At 31.8% G+C, this 15,099-nt stretch overlaps 1 protein-coding gene across 1 annotated transcript; it reads right to left on the bottom strand.

Annotated features, from left to right (window-relative positions):
* Positions 1-4,588: 4,588 nt before the first annotated feature.
* Positions 4,589-12,133, bottom strand: LOC115877589 (endocuticle structural glycoprotein SgAbd-2-like). The gene is made up of 3 exons (XM_030893835.1): positions 12,119-12,133; positions 7,109-7,248; positions 4,589-4,925 (listed from the first exon to the last, which is right to left on the bottom strand). Exons 1-3 carry the CDS (start codon positions 12,128-12,130, stop codon positions 4,589-4,591), a joined length of 489 nt encoding a protein of 162 aa, XP_030749695.1. The 5' UTR covers positions 12,131-12,133.
* Between the last annotated feature and the right edge of the window lie 2,966 nt (positions 12,134-15,099).

The raw sequence follows: 15,099 nt of genomic DNA, 5'->3' as shown, positions 1-15,099 counted from the left end.
TAAGGTACCACTTTATATACATCATAGTACCATCATATTACAATGTCACCGAAAATACGTAATATCCCAAGTTTAAGCCCAATCGAACGCCATGTACGTAATATAGTACTATATTATGGTACCAGTTGATATGCTTCATGGTACCATAATAATGCAATGTCATTAAAAATACGCAAGTATATATCAAATATGAGCTCAATCGAACGCCAGGAAATGGTATTGAAATATGGTACTATATTAAGGTACCATTTTATATGCATCATAGTACCATCATATTACAAATGTAACCGAAGATACGTAGTATAACAAGTTTAAGCCTAATTGCCAGGAAATGGTATCGTAATATGGTAAATTATATTATGGTACCTCTTATTATGCTCCATGGTACCATAATATTACAATATCACCGAAGATACGCAGTATCCCAAATTTAAGCCCAATCGAAGCCATGTACATAATATGGTACTATATTATAGTACCAGATTATATGCATCATAGTACCATCATATTACAATGTCACCGAAAATACGTAGTATACCAAGTTTAAGCCTGTCTCCTTTTGCTTCCTACAATTTTATACATGTAACGAGGCTTCTGTTGCGTAGCTAGATATTCTGTGCTGAAAGTATATTTCGCGTAAATGAGCCAAAGGATAGTTCCGATACGATTTACAAATAGCGGTAGAAAGTTAAGTTTTCCTAATATATAAAGAATTTATTAGTGGCTCTCAAAATAAAACAAGAGACCGATAGCAGTATACTTTTAATAATTCTTTAGTTTCTTTTATTATCAATCATGGCCTACTAATATAATGTTACGGACCGGTGTGGACTCGACCTAACCTAACAATATGGCCCGCCCTCGGATGACCTTAACATCGCATAGACACCGTAATGATTCATTCGAAGATTTGAGAAGTATCGAGTTCTACTGGAATGGAGTAGTACATACGAGAACAATCGAAACCTTCTCTATGCACCTAACGATCTATGGACTATTCTAGAGTTCTTTACCTGTCGGTATAAAAGTCGGCGGCTGTGGCCTAGAGAAGGCAGTTATAAATAGCCAAGTGCAGTTGACGCGCTAAAATTCAAAATAAATTCTTAGTTATAAATCGTTTGTAAATAGTTCTATAAGTCTTTTATCGTTATTGTTTTTGTTAATTAGTGTTAAATAAATAGTGTTTAAATAAATTGTGACTTTCTATCCACACGGAACCGACGAAAAACGTAACAATAAATATGAGTTGTTAATATATTTTTTTTAAATATTGCAGTAAATATTGAAAATAAATATAGAGTGATATATCTTTTTGAGAAGCTTATGGCAAGCCAGATCATATAATTTATAAATATACAGTGTGTTCCAATTAAGAAAACATAACTTTAATTCATATTTTTAAAAATATTATTTTTGTAGAACAACAGACTACGCCACTGTATTCTACGTAATAAGTTCTACTACAAACAGTTTTTACCTTCTCGATACCTTTGACAATAACAGAGATACAGGGGGTAGCACAAATTGAAACCAACCAAGACGAAAATTTCGTTTACGGCATCTTTTGTTTGGCAAAAAAGTGGCACAAGTTTGTGCAAACCGCACCCTTCTATCTTCATGAATAACGGAGATACCGTATGATTTCAACCAAAATGGGACACCCTGTACAGGGTGGGTCAAATTTGACGCTTTTAAATGGAAACACCCTTTTCTATAGGAGATAGACGAAAACTAATCGGTGTCTGGAGCTCAATTTTCATCAAAAACATGATGGTGAAAACCGCACATCAATATCTGTTACCGTTTCGGAGTTACGGGTGTTTTTTCAAAAGCTGTGCATTTTAACAAATCGTTGTAACTTTTTTGCTATGGAAAATTTTGTATTTCTATGAAAACATTTCCAAAGCACCCTTTTACGTAGAATTTAATGGTTTAAGTATAATTTTAAAATTAATAATTTGAGAGTGATCAACAGAAAATGGATTTTTATTTGGGGACACCCTCCATATTTTTAATTAACTGAAAAGAATTTAAAATTACCTTTCCAAAATATAGCACACTTGGATATTTTGTTATAATCCTCTTCGAAATACAGAATTTTTAAAAAGTTCGCCACTTTTAACTACTAGGCTTTGGACCCTTTATTGATGATATACTCTAATGGAACTCGAAAAACATATTTTTCCAGCAAGACGACGCACCGGCTCTGAACGCTGAAGTTATTAGCAAATTTTTGCAGCCAATTTCAAGAATATTTGAATAGCTAACCAAGATCCCAGCCGTTGGCCGTCGAGGCCGCCTGACTTAGTACCCATGGATCTAATCCTATTGATATATATATGCGAAAAAAAGGTTCCTTATTCTTCCGTATAATCTAGACAAGAATTAGAAATACTTAGCAGTTATGATTAGATATGAGGGTATCTTTCACCCCCACTGAGTTAATGAATTTCGCGAGAAATGTTCAAAAACTGCCACGTCTGTCCATAACAGAAGACGGTCGATATGTTGAACACCTATAGCAAAATCTCATGTCTTGGTTTGCTATTTATTTTTAATGTTATTAGATATAGTTTAAATGTGTTGATGTTGGTTAAATATGTTTTAAAATTGTTATGTAAATTCTGCATCTCTCATAGCAAATATTATTTTCGTTTTAATTGATGCTCACAGCTAGAATTTTTTTGCATTACAGCCGGTGCCGTTCAAAGCCTACTTATTTAAAGCGGGCGAATTTTTATATACTCTATATCTCGAAGAGGAATCGAGCAAAATATTAAGTTTGTTATATTTTTGGAAAGGTAATTTTAAATTCTTTTCAATAAATTAAAAATATACAGGGTGTCCCATATAAAAAATCAAATTTTTTGTTGATAATTCTTAAAATATTAATTTTAGAAAAATTATACTTAAACCATTAAATTCTACGTAAAAAGGTGCTTTGGAAATGTTTTCATAAAAATACAAAATTTTCCATAGCAAAAGCGTTACAGCGATTTGTTAAAAATGCATATTTTTGAAAAACACCCCATAAGTCCGAAACGGTAACAGATATCGATATGCGGTTTTCACCATCATGTTTTTGACAAAAATTGAGCTCCAGACACCGATATTAGTTTTAGTCTATCTCCTATAGAAAAGGGTGTTTCCATTTAAAAGCGTCGAATTTGACCCACCCTGTACAGGGTCCGGCAATAGTGCGTCGAGCATCTGTAGCTCCTAGAATAAAAAACTTGGAAATTTTGTTTAAGTGCAAACCTAAATTATGTACTAGGATGTATTTCAGGAAAATATTTTTACTTCTATAGGGTGGCTCAAAAAAGTGTGAGTGGATCTGGATGATTTTTTTTAAATGGGACACCCTGTATATTATTGTATTTTTGGCTTCCTTTCAGATCACTCTACATAATAAATAATATAATATTACATTAAATTATATGATATTAATAAATAAATAAACATTATGTATTTTTCAGCCTTTCTTAAAAAAAATATTAATAATACAAGAACTGTTCTGAAATCAAAACTATATTAGATATTCACTTTAGATGGTTTGTTCTTACTTTGGTATAAATATGGAAATGTAAATCATACAGGATGTTCAAAATTCTACGCCGAACTTCCTAAAATATAAAATAATTATTCTTCGTTTTTTTAAATGGAATATTCTGTATATTATTTTTTCAATAGACGGAGACTTAAAAAATGAACATTTTTTGTATTTAGAGTATTTCAAAATTTTTAACGGTTTCGTAGATATTACCGGTTTTGTATTTCATATGGCATTTTCCACAGTAAATTTTCATCAAAGCCACCTAATGATTTTTCTCTCGTATTTTACCATTGGAAGCGCCATATGAAATAATACTGCGTGTATCCGGAAAACTATTAAAAATTTTGAAATACTTTAAATACAAAAAATGTTCATTTTTTAATTCTCCATCTAATAAAAAATAATATACAAGGTGTCCCATTTAAAAAAAAAAACGAAGAAAAATTATTTTATATTTTTGAAAGTTTGGCGTAAAATATTGAACATCCTGTACGATTTACGATTACCATGCTTATAGCAAAGTTAGAATAGACCATCTAAAGTAAATATCTAATACAGTTTCGAGTTCAGAATAGTTCTTGTATTTTTAATATTTTTTCTAAGAAGGGTTGAAAAATATATATTTTTGATTTATTTTTTAATATCTCTGAAACTATCTAAATAGATTTACTCATATCTTAGGATTATGTGAAGTGATCTGAAAGGAAGCCAAAAATGCAATAATATACAGGGTGCTCCATTTAAAAAAATCATCCAGATCCACTCACACTTTTTTGTGCCACCCTATAGAAGTTAAAATATTTTCCGGAAATACATCTTGGTACATACTTTAGGTTTGCACTTACACAAAATTCTCAATTTGTTTATTCTAGGAGCTACAGATGCCCGACGCACTATTTCCGGACCCTGTATATTTTTGATAATTGGCATATAGAAAAATAACTACATCAATTTTAATCAAAAAATAAATATATTTGCAATTTACTGTCTTTTAATACATTTTCTACAACATAATATTATAAATAAATAAATAGTTTATTGTAAACTGACAAATCTTCTGAATCTGCGCTGACTAGACTGGCCAAAGAACGGCTTTTGAGCAACCTGGAACTTGGAAGCGGGTTCTTCTTGTTCCGGATGAGCCGCATTGTATTCCAAAGACCTCAATATGGCAGCAGGGATTGGTGGAGGAGTGGGCAGAACATCGGATTGAGGTTGGAATCCGTTCTCGTCAGCTACGTATTGTAAGTAGACAGGGACGCCTTCTGGGGAAGTGAACTGGTAGAATCCTTGAGCGGCTGTACCTTCACCTTCGGCAGTTCTTGTTTGCTGGCCACGTTCTTCGACATTTATTCCATTTCCGGTTTGGTAACTGGAAAATAATACAACATTTTTTTAGTACAAGTTAATTCGGCCAACAGTGAAAAAATGAAGCAAAACCAAGACCAGAATAAAACACAACATAAATAAAACAAAGTGATCAATTTCGAATCGAAATATAAACAAAAAAATATAATTTTTCTTTACAAGTATTGTCCAGCCATTCTCCAAGCATATTCCAGCATTCTCCAGCCATTCTCCAATGGTGTAACAAACCTGACTTTTGTTTTATTTGTTTAGATTTAATTTTGAATTAAGTAGTTTATTTAATTTACTAGCGTGTACCAGCGACTTCGTTCGCGTCGAATTAATCATTTGTAATGGTGATGATAAAGCAAAGCAAAAATTTCCATTAACATACAAACTGGATACAATTTTCTCACATTTATGTCAGCATGAGAAAAAAAAATATGGCGATATTATTATATAACTTGGTAATATTTGAGGGGTAGTTTCATCTCGTTGGAATTTAACTTACCAAAAAAATTCGTTTACCAAAAATAAGCTTTTTACGTCAAGCAGTTTAAGCAGAATCGTGGTTAAGAAATTACCCAACTTTTTGGAACACCCTGTATGATTTTTTAAAAAAATTTAAAATATATAAAAAAAACAAATAAATTATGCTCGTCCAAGCGTTTTCCCGAAAGACTAACCGTTTTTTAAATATCAAATATTGTAATATTTGAGGGGCGTTTTCACCCTCTTAGAATTTGAGATTCAGGAAACCCCTCCTTATCGAACCTGTACACCCCACAGTCAATCCGTTTTCCAAAAATCAGCTTTTTACGTCAAGCGCTTTAAGCAGGATCGTGATTAATCAATGACCAAATTTTTCGAAACACCCTGTATACATTTTTAAAAAATCTTAAAATATGTAAAAAAACAAAATAAAATATACGTGTTTAAGCGTTTTTTAGGAAACTTGACCGTTTTTTAAATAAAAAATATTGTAATATTTGAGGGGTGGTTTCACCCTCTTGGATCTGGAATTTCGAAAAATCCCTTCTTATCAAACCTCTACACCCTAAAATCAACCTGTATGCCAAAACTGAGCTTCTTACGTTGAGTGGTTTGAGCAGTATCGTGATTAATCAGTATGTCAGTCACTTAAGGATTTTATATACATATTAGTATAGATTAGATTATGAGGAGAGCTCTGGAAGACTGGGATGGAGGTATCAGTGTAAGAGGAGCTAAAATCAACAACTTACGATTTGCAGACGATACAACATTAATTGCGACCAGTAAAGAAGAAATGGCGAGTCTACTGTTGCGAGTAGAAAATGAAAGTGCTGAGATGGGACTAACTATCAACCGCCAAAAAACGAAATTAATGTTCGTGGACAGAAGAAAACCCCAACAAAGACCTTTCCAGCTTAATGGTATCGAAGTGGTTCATGATTTTGTTTATTTAGGATCAAACATAAAAGACGAAGACAATTATAAAATAGAAATTAGACGCAGAATACGGTTAGCAAAAACTGCCACAACGCGTCTTACAAGAATATGGCAGAGCAGATTGATAAAACACACACACAAAAAAGAATTTGCTGCATACAATTGTCTTCTCGATATTTTTTTATGGAATGGAGTCCTGTACCATGAAAGTAAATTGTATTTTCAGTCATTTTGGGGATGGTTTCTTTGTAATAAACAATAACGATTGTAACTCCAATCATGACTATATATTACGAATATTATACAAGGTGAGTCTTAAGTAAGTGCAAATTAGGAGTTGTATATTTCGACCAGCAAATTTTAGGAGTTGTATATTTCGACCCCAGACAAACAACTATAAGTTTGTTTTTTACGCGAAAAAAAATCAATATTTTGAACTTTTTGAATATTTATTTTTGGATAAAACATATATCATCTTGCTAATATGGCAACATATAGGTAGTAGATTAAATTTACAAGAAAGAAACCCAGAAAATATTCAGTGGTTCTCAAAATTTAAGCAAAAAATATATTTATTTTAAAAAAATAAAAATATTTTTATTTTTTAAATTTTCAAAGTAAAATAATTCCGTTATTTCGAACTTATTTGAAAAACGGTAAAGAGAACAAATGTTTCTTTTATAGAGATCTACCAGCCCTGAAAATATTTGCACTTATTTAAAACTCACCCCGTATATTATGAATATATTTTTGGCATTGATAATGTTCTTTACTTACCTATATTCGTAGCTACCATCAGGTCTCACGTCAGAATTGAATTTGAGAATGGGTATTTGGGCATTTTGTCCTGCTCCTGGCTTTGAAAACAAATGACTGACATCGGCAGCTACAAAAGCTACAAGTGCAGAAGCTACTACCTAAAATATAAATTAGTATTTTTTGAAGTCAGCTTCTAAAAATATGTTTTTTTTTTCTATAAGACACAAAAATCTAGTAAATACTAGAAGGACCATTTTACGAAACAAAATCGGTCGTCGATGGAGTTGGAAAATATTTCTAATAAAATTTATATAGGGGTAAGAGTAATTTTCATCCTTCCCGTACTTTTTCTTTTCCCGGACTTTTTTCTTTCCCTTGCTTTTTCTTTTTTTACGACTATTTTTGTGGAAGTCAAATGATAAAACATATATATTTTCACAAATCTAAGATTTGTCAGCATTTATGGGACACAGGGCACAGAATAAATTTTAATAACGCCAAAATTATAATCACAGAAGCGATAGCCTCTAAAAGAAAAATAAAAGAGGCTTTTTTAATACAATCTAATAAAAATAAATGTATTGTAATCGCAATCTTGTATAGCAATCGCTTCTTTGATTTCAATAACATAATATAAATAAACATATCATACGTAAAAATTAAAAATAATCATACAGAAAGTTTTGGGCTTTTTGGTTTTACCATTTTTTACCTTACTAAGTAATTATTATCAGGTAATAATTGTTAATTTTGAATATAATGTCATTTTAATAGAACATCAACGGTTTTTGTAGACGTATCTGTTTTAAAAACTAAAGTGTTCTCGAATAGTTGAATTTAAATATTTTAAATAGTTTTTTCGATTCTTTGTATTTTTTTGCTTCCGACGACCGAAAGAGATAAACTTTCCGAAACGTTAAGCATTTTTTTGTTCGTTCGGCAAATTTGTATATCTGTAAACCTAACTTCTGACAAGTAGTTTCCGTTTGGATTAACGCAGAAGTGTTTACAAAAAATAACTATTTTATTTTGTAGATTTTCTTGGAGTGACGAAATACCCATATAGGATTTTTTGGAGAGATGAATCCGCCACATAGGTATAGACATTTTTTATAAAACATATAGCAAAACATAGACACCCCAAATCTCATTGAAATCGAAATAACGAATCTTAAAATATCGTAAAAAATGTATTGATTTCTTAAAGGTGTATGCCCTCTAACGGACAAAGGAAGCACTAGTAGCCGGAGAGCTGGCGATCTATTTAGAGAACATATTTTAGGCAAGTTAGAATAACAAAAAAAATAAAGCTTAATAACTTGTGAACCCAGCATCCTAAGTCTGGCTGGGGGGTTGGGGGTATTTCGCTACTGCGAAACCCATAACATTTGCAAAAAAAGAAATCCAAAAAACATTCTTTAGGCAACTTGAAATTTGTTTATTCTTAAATTTTAGCATCTATTTAACCTAGAAATAAGTATGCCAGACTTTTTTTTCGGGTTTAAAGTGTAACCCAACCATTCCAAATATTTTTAATTATTATACCTGGAAAACAAATTTTAGGCATTCTAAAATTTTTACAGCGTGTTTATTAGATGATATTAAAAAATATGTGTTAATTGCCAGACGAATTCAATGGGATTTAATACTTGCCAGGACGCGAATAAAGATTGTGAATGAGCGCGACATAAAAGTCTTATGAGTATCTATAAGCGCGAGAAAGATAGTTTATTGAGACCCGTCGGCAGCCGATGCGGGTGACGTAACAGTATTTTGGAGCACTTCAAATTTCCATAAAAACATTTTTTTTTCGGTTTCATTTCAATTATTTGCAGGCTTTTAAATCAGAGATTATTTTGTTGGAATTAAGTTTCCATGTACAAATATGTATTTATAAATTAAATATTGACGTGCATAGTGTAAATAGTTTAGAATAATTACTGCAAATAATATTTTAGTAACTACTAAATTTGCTACTAACTACTAAATCTCAATGGATAAAAAACATTTCAGTTGTGTAGTTTGTAAAAAAGTTACTAGTGACAAAGTTATTGTTTTTGATGAAGGCAGACTACAAAAATGCAAAGAATTTTTAAAAGTGCGTCAAGAACTTGGCTTAAAATTTAAAGAAATGGTTTTACCAGAAAACGTAGTCCCGACAAAAGGGTACCATGTACAGTGCTAAAAAAATAAGTATTCTGGAATTTTATTAAAGTACCATTGTTACTCTTTCTAAATAGATTCAAAAGTAAGTAAAAGTGCTTTACTTTTATGCTTAGGCGTTAAAATGACTTTTTTATATTGTCAATCAGGTCGCAAAAATTAATAATAATATAATATGTCACAAAAGTATAATAATAATTATACTTTTGTGACGTGTGAAAAAAATATATTTTATATTATGCTAATTTTTAAATAATTATTCGTCTTTTTATTCTTTCGGATACAAAAAAAATACTTAAATTAAAAAGTCTTCTTATTGAAAGGATTTCAATTAAACATTTTTATTAAAAAACGTTTCTTTTTATTTATTCAATATTAGTTTTTTTTAAGTTTTTACGACTCCAAAATGCTGTTATGTCAGCCGCATCGGCTGCCGACCGGGTCTCAATAAACTATCTTTCTCCCGCTTATAGATACTCATAAGACTTTCTTATCGCGCTCATTTAAAATCTTTATTCGCGTCTGGCAAGTATTAAATCCCATTGAATTCGTTTGACAATTAACACATATGTTTTAATATCATCTAATAAACACCCTGTAAAAATTTTAGAATGCCTAAAGTATGTTTTCCAGGTATAATAATTAAACATATTTGGAATGGTCGGGTTACACTTTAAACCCGAAAAAAAAGTCTGGCATACTTATTTCTAGGTTAAATATATGCTAAAATTTAAGAATAAACAAATTTCAAGTTGCCTAAAGAATGTTTTTTGGATTTATTTTTTTGCAAATATTATGGGTTGCGCAGTAGCGAAATACCCCCAACCCCCCAGCCAGACTTAGGATTCTGGGTTCACCAGTTAATAAACTATAAATTTTTAGTTATTTTAGCTTGCCTAAAATATGTTCTCTAAATATGTCGTCAGCTCTTAGGCTATAGTATATCATCACACCTCTTTATATAAGTGTCCAATGAACTTATTTTGATTCCAAAAATAGCCTACAATAGTAGTTCTAGTTTCTATGTCTATAGGCATATTTTGGGACACACTGTACTAAACTATTCGTATGTTTGTAATATAATAATAGTATACACTACATAATTCCCCATAAATGACATCATTTATCATTCAAAAACCACTCACACATGAAGTGTTTATGTTATAAATGTAGCATTTAATTTTATTTGACTTATTTGAAAAATTACTAATTTTATTTTCGTTTATAATAGTGGAGTGCTTTAAGCCCTTATGGGATACAAACCTCGGAATTCATTTACTGTGAACGACTTTTTATAAAACTTTCTGCATTGTATTGTTAATAAGATATATTACAAAGTTTACCCATTTAAATTCGTTGCTTACACTTTAGTATTTATATAAACACACATATACAAATGCATTACATACAAGATGGCTCCGTGTTCTGAAAAAGCTCTGTATCAGGATTCCTATTTGAGATTTTCACTCCAAACATTTTACAAAATATGTGTTTACTGGTAGTTTACATTTCAAAAATATTTTTGTAGATATACAGGGTGAGTCAAATATATATCTATATTTGTTTAGTTCAGTGAATTTTCTATAAAATTCGGGTTCCAAAAATACTTTAATACCATAGAGTATACTAAGTGGTTTTTGAATTATGACCACATTCATGAGGACGTCAATCTAGACGTCCAGGAACCTTCGTGAGAACTTCTAATCGAGACGATCGACTTATTGTTAGTTTATCGCTAAGAAACCGCTGTTTACCAGCTTTTTAAAATGATATAATGAATTGCACTTAAGGAACGTACATATTAATTAACGGAAGAAGGTTAAATGAAGCAAATCTTATGCCAAGAAGGCATGCTTCGGAACCAGAACTGACTAGATGTGTTGACTAGGCTCAAAAGCAAATACATGGTTTTAATGTAAAAATTACGAAAAATGTTAGTGTCTTCTTCAAAAGCGAATATTTCCAACAAAAATAAAGCTAATGAGATGAACCAAAAAATAAACCATCGAGAAAAGATGTATCTAGATGATAAAATGATTTTTAAATTTCTTGCTGTTTTAACATATTCAAACTTTGTACCAAAATATCAACATTTTGTTTTCCCTCGTATAATTAACAGAAGGGGAGTTTCATTATTAATTTAGAAAAAGATACTAAAAAGTCAACTAATTTGGCTACACACTGCTTAAAAATCATCAAAATCGGCCCATTAAAACAAAATATATTAACCTTGAAAATACATCAAAGTTTTAAGGTGCCCATTTTTCGTGCCGGTGAATGTATTTCAAAAATTATACATTTTAGTCATATACTTTTCTAATGAAACAAACCTTTATTTTTTTACTAGAATCCAAAAATCAATTAATATATAGGGTGTTCCATTACAAAAAACATAACTTTGATGTGTAACTTTTTTTGGGGACACCCTGTAGAACTCTACATGATTTTAGAAAATGCTTTAAATTGACTTACATAAGCTCACAAAATTTCACTTCAATATAAACGTTTGTTCTCCTTGCAAAAACCGCGTCGTATATGACGCGCCACCCTGTATAATTCGATTTCAATCAAAATTTCAATGACTAGAATATAAGCAGAATAAGTATAGCTTATGCATTAGATTTATTTATTTCAATACATTTTCTTAGAAAAAGAATTAAAAAAATAAAAAAATTAAGAAGGAAATAATTAAGAATTTACTAAAATAAAAAATTAAAAGCAACGAAAAAAAAATGGGTAAGCATTTTAGTATTTTATCTATAAAACACAATACAGAAGGTTTCACATTAATATATTCACAGTAATTGAATTCCGAGGTAAAAGTCTCTGGGCACTCCACTATAACTAAAATTCACAATTACTTACCAATTTGAACATTTTTGTTTTATTTCTGTTATGAGATCTGGCGAACAGACGAAACTGAAGTATAATACATTTTGGCAAAAATCTTCTATTTATACAAATTTTACGACTGATGATAAAAGTGCAACCGGCAGCTTAACACTTCTTCGGCTAGACATAAAAAAGTCAAGGACCAATATAAAGATGTCTGCTATGGGGCGTTTTATAGTTTTCTTCTATTTAAATTATGTTCATTTCTCAAGCCAATTAGAATATGGCCTCATTTTTTAATGTCAATTTTTTAATATGTACCTGTTTTCACATAGATATTCTATTCAAGAAGCACCTAAGGGCAGGTGTAGGCAGTGCAGTAAGTATTTAAATAGGTATCGTAAAATAATGAATAATGTAAAGTGAATATTATACCAGAATGCAAATAGGTATTTGTTTTTAAGATTCCGTACCTCAAAAGAAGAAAACGGAACCTTTATTATAGGACTTTGTTTGTCCGTCGGTCAGTCATTAGCTTTTACGACCCACTAGTCAACTGGCATACCCAACAATGTTGCCGTTTGCTGTCGCTTTATTTTATGAACAGTTTACATACACACATGACCAAAATTATTGCATATAACGATATTTTTATTTTAGTTTGGACCTAATATGATTCTTTTTATATTTTTGGACATATTGGCTTACTACACGACTAACTAATATAAAATTAAAAATCTAAGTGCAACTAGATTGTTATTATAATTTTATTTCATAATGAGTGAAAATCAACAAAAACAAATTTCATTTTAAACAGAAAATATTGAAAACAATTTTGATTATTTCTCACAACTAATAGTCTGTATTGCCTAGAAGAAGTTATCCAGAAGATGTTGAGGAATGGCTTCTCATGTTTCGCGCGCAGCAGTCCTTTTGGCAATTGGCGGTTTAGCATGTCTCAAGCATGCTCGATCACATTCATATCTGGAGACATCGGTGGCCACCACAGTTTTCTTATACCCTCTTCCTCACAAAATTCGTAAACCGCTAAAGTGCGATGGGGAGTAGCATTATCGTCCATGTAAACAAATTCATCCCCATTGCCCCTCGAAATGGACGCACAATAGGCTCTAAAACGTCTCCAAGATATGAGGCATCTGTCATTGTACCATCAATAAAAACAAGAGGAGTTCAAACTCCGTGCATTATACCTGCCCATACCATAATGCTTCCCCCTTCAAAGGGGACACGGGGTTGAGCTGCATTCAAGCGTGCTCGTCTTTCAGATGCTCTCCAGACCAAAGTTCGTCGCGAGTCTAACACTAAGCCTATTCTTGTTTCATCACTAAACATGACAAAATTCTGATTAGGTCCATTTGCTCTCATCTCTTCAGCCCATTGTAGTCGCGTAATTTTGTGCTGTAAATTAAGCTTCGGAACACGTAGAGGCCTTCTTAAATGTAATCCTCTGTCATGGAGTCTTTCTTGAAATATTTACTCCTTCAAGGCGAGCTAACTCATTTTTATTAGCAGTACTAGAAAGCAGGTGATTGCGTCGGGCAGCAGTAGTAACTCTCTTTCTACCTCTTCCAGGCCGGTGTGTAACCTCGTTTGTCTCCCTGAATTTTTTTAATATTCGCGAAACATCGCTTTGGCTAACTCCTACGATTTCGGCTATTGCGACTTGCCGGTAGCCCTTTTGAGACAGTGTTACTATTCTGACTCTATTAAACTGTGAAATAAGGTTTCTAGGCATTTTAAGGCCAAAACAATGGTCAAATTTCTTCTGAAACCCAAGAGACCACTAATCGAATTGTGCACGAATTAGTAATAATATTGGGTTGGTATTTTAACAAAAAAATGTTTATTACAGATTATCAAAGCTATGTATAAAAAAAGATTCTTTAAATTCCTTACCGTATATTTTTAAACGATATATGCAATAATTTTGGCCATGTGTGTATACAAGACATATACCGTATGATCTTGGAAATGAACATCAATGACATTCTCTATATAATTTATTTGGTTAATAAATAAGTGGCGGATACCGAGGAGAAGAGCATGAGACCCCGGCCCCCTCTAAAATCTATAAATTGGAAGAAATATTATGCTTTTGGGTTAAAAATGGCGCTTTAAAAAGCATATTCTACATTACTTTTTATTTGGACTCACTTTAAAATAAATTCCTGTATCCGCCCCTGAATACCAATATTTCTAATGTTTGCTGCGAATGTAATCGCAGTTTGTGTGTTTTAGTGTAAACTTCGGAAACACGTTAAAAATTTGATCCGAATAACATAGAGAAGCAAATAATAAAGAATATGCATTTACCTGCGAATTTTGTAAACATGTTTAGCATGGCATTTAAAATCACACGCACAAGTGGCACAAGGTAATTGACCAAATTCTCAAAGAAGTCAGGCAAAGTCAAGTGTAAGCATTGCTATTCAGGATATTAGTAATGATGGTGCATGGACGTTAACTGTTAACTGTGACTTTCTTTGTCCTCTTTAAGAATGGAAAATTTTCTCTTAATATCTTTGATGATAGAACTGTTGGTTTAAATAATACCAATATCCCTGTACAGAATACTAGACAAAAATGCCCTATGTGTGATTTTGTCAGTAGGTTTAAAGATGACTTACATGAATGTTTTAAACGGGATCATGGTATTAGTGATCCCGTTTTTTTTTTCTGGATAAGCATTTAAAATTACGGTTTTTACCGGGTGTTGCTATTTACGGTTTTTACCGGGTGGCATGCTATGACCATGCCACTACTACTCTTTGCCTAGTCACAGATTTCGACTATATAGCTACGTCAGTGGTCACGTGACGCGAGAACGACGTCATATAAAGTAGCAGAAAAGGAACAAAAGATTTGACGAGGAGTCAAGCTACTAGTTTCCTTGTACTATGGTACTAGCATAACAAATTTCGTTTTTTTTATCTGAAAAAATAAAAAAGTTATAGCGGTGAGCCACTTTTGAGAACCACCCGGTATGAATATAC

This window comes from Sitophilus oryzae, unplaced genomic scaffold, assembly GCF_002938485.1.
Source record: "Sitophilus oryzae breed Bouriz unplaced genomic scaffold, Soryzae_2.0 scaffold_1494_pilon_pilon, whole genome shotgun sequence".
NCBI lineage: Eukaryota > Metazoa > Arthropoda > Insecta > Coleoptera > Curculionidae > Sitophilus > Sitophilus oryzae.
Note: the sequence above shows the minus strand (reverse complement) of the source record. Positions and strands in the feature narration are given on the sequence as shown.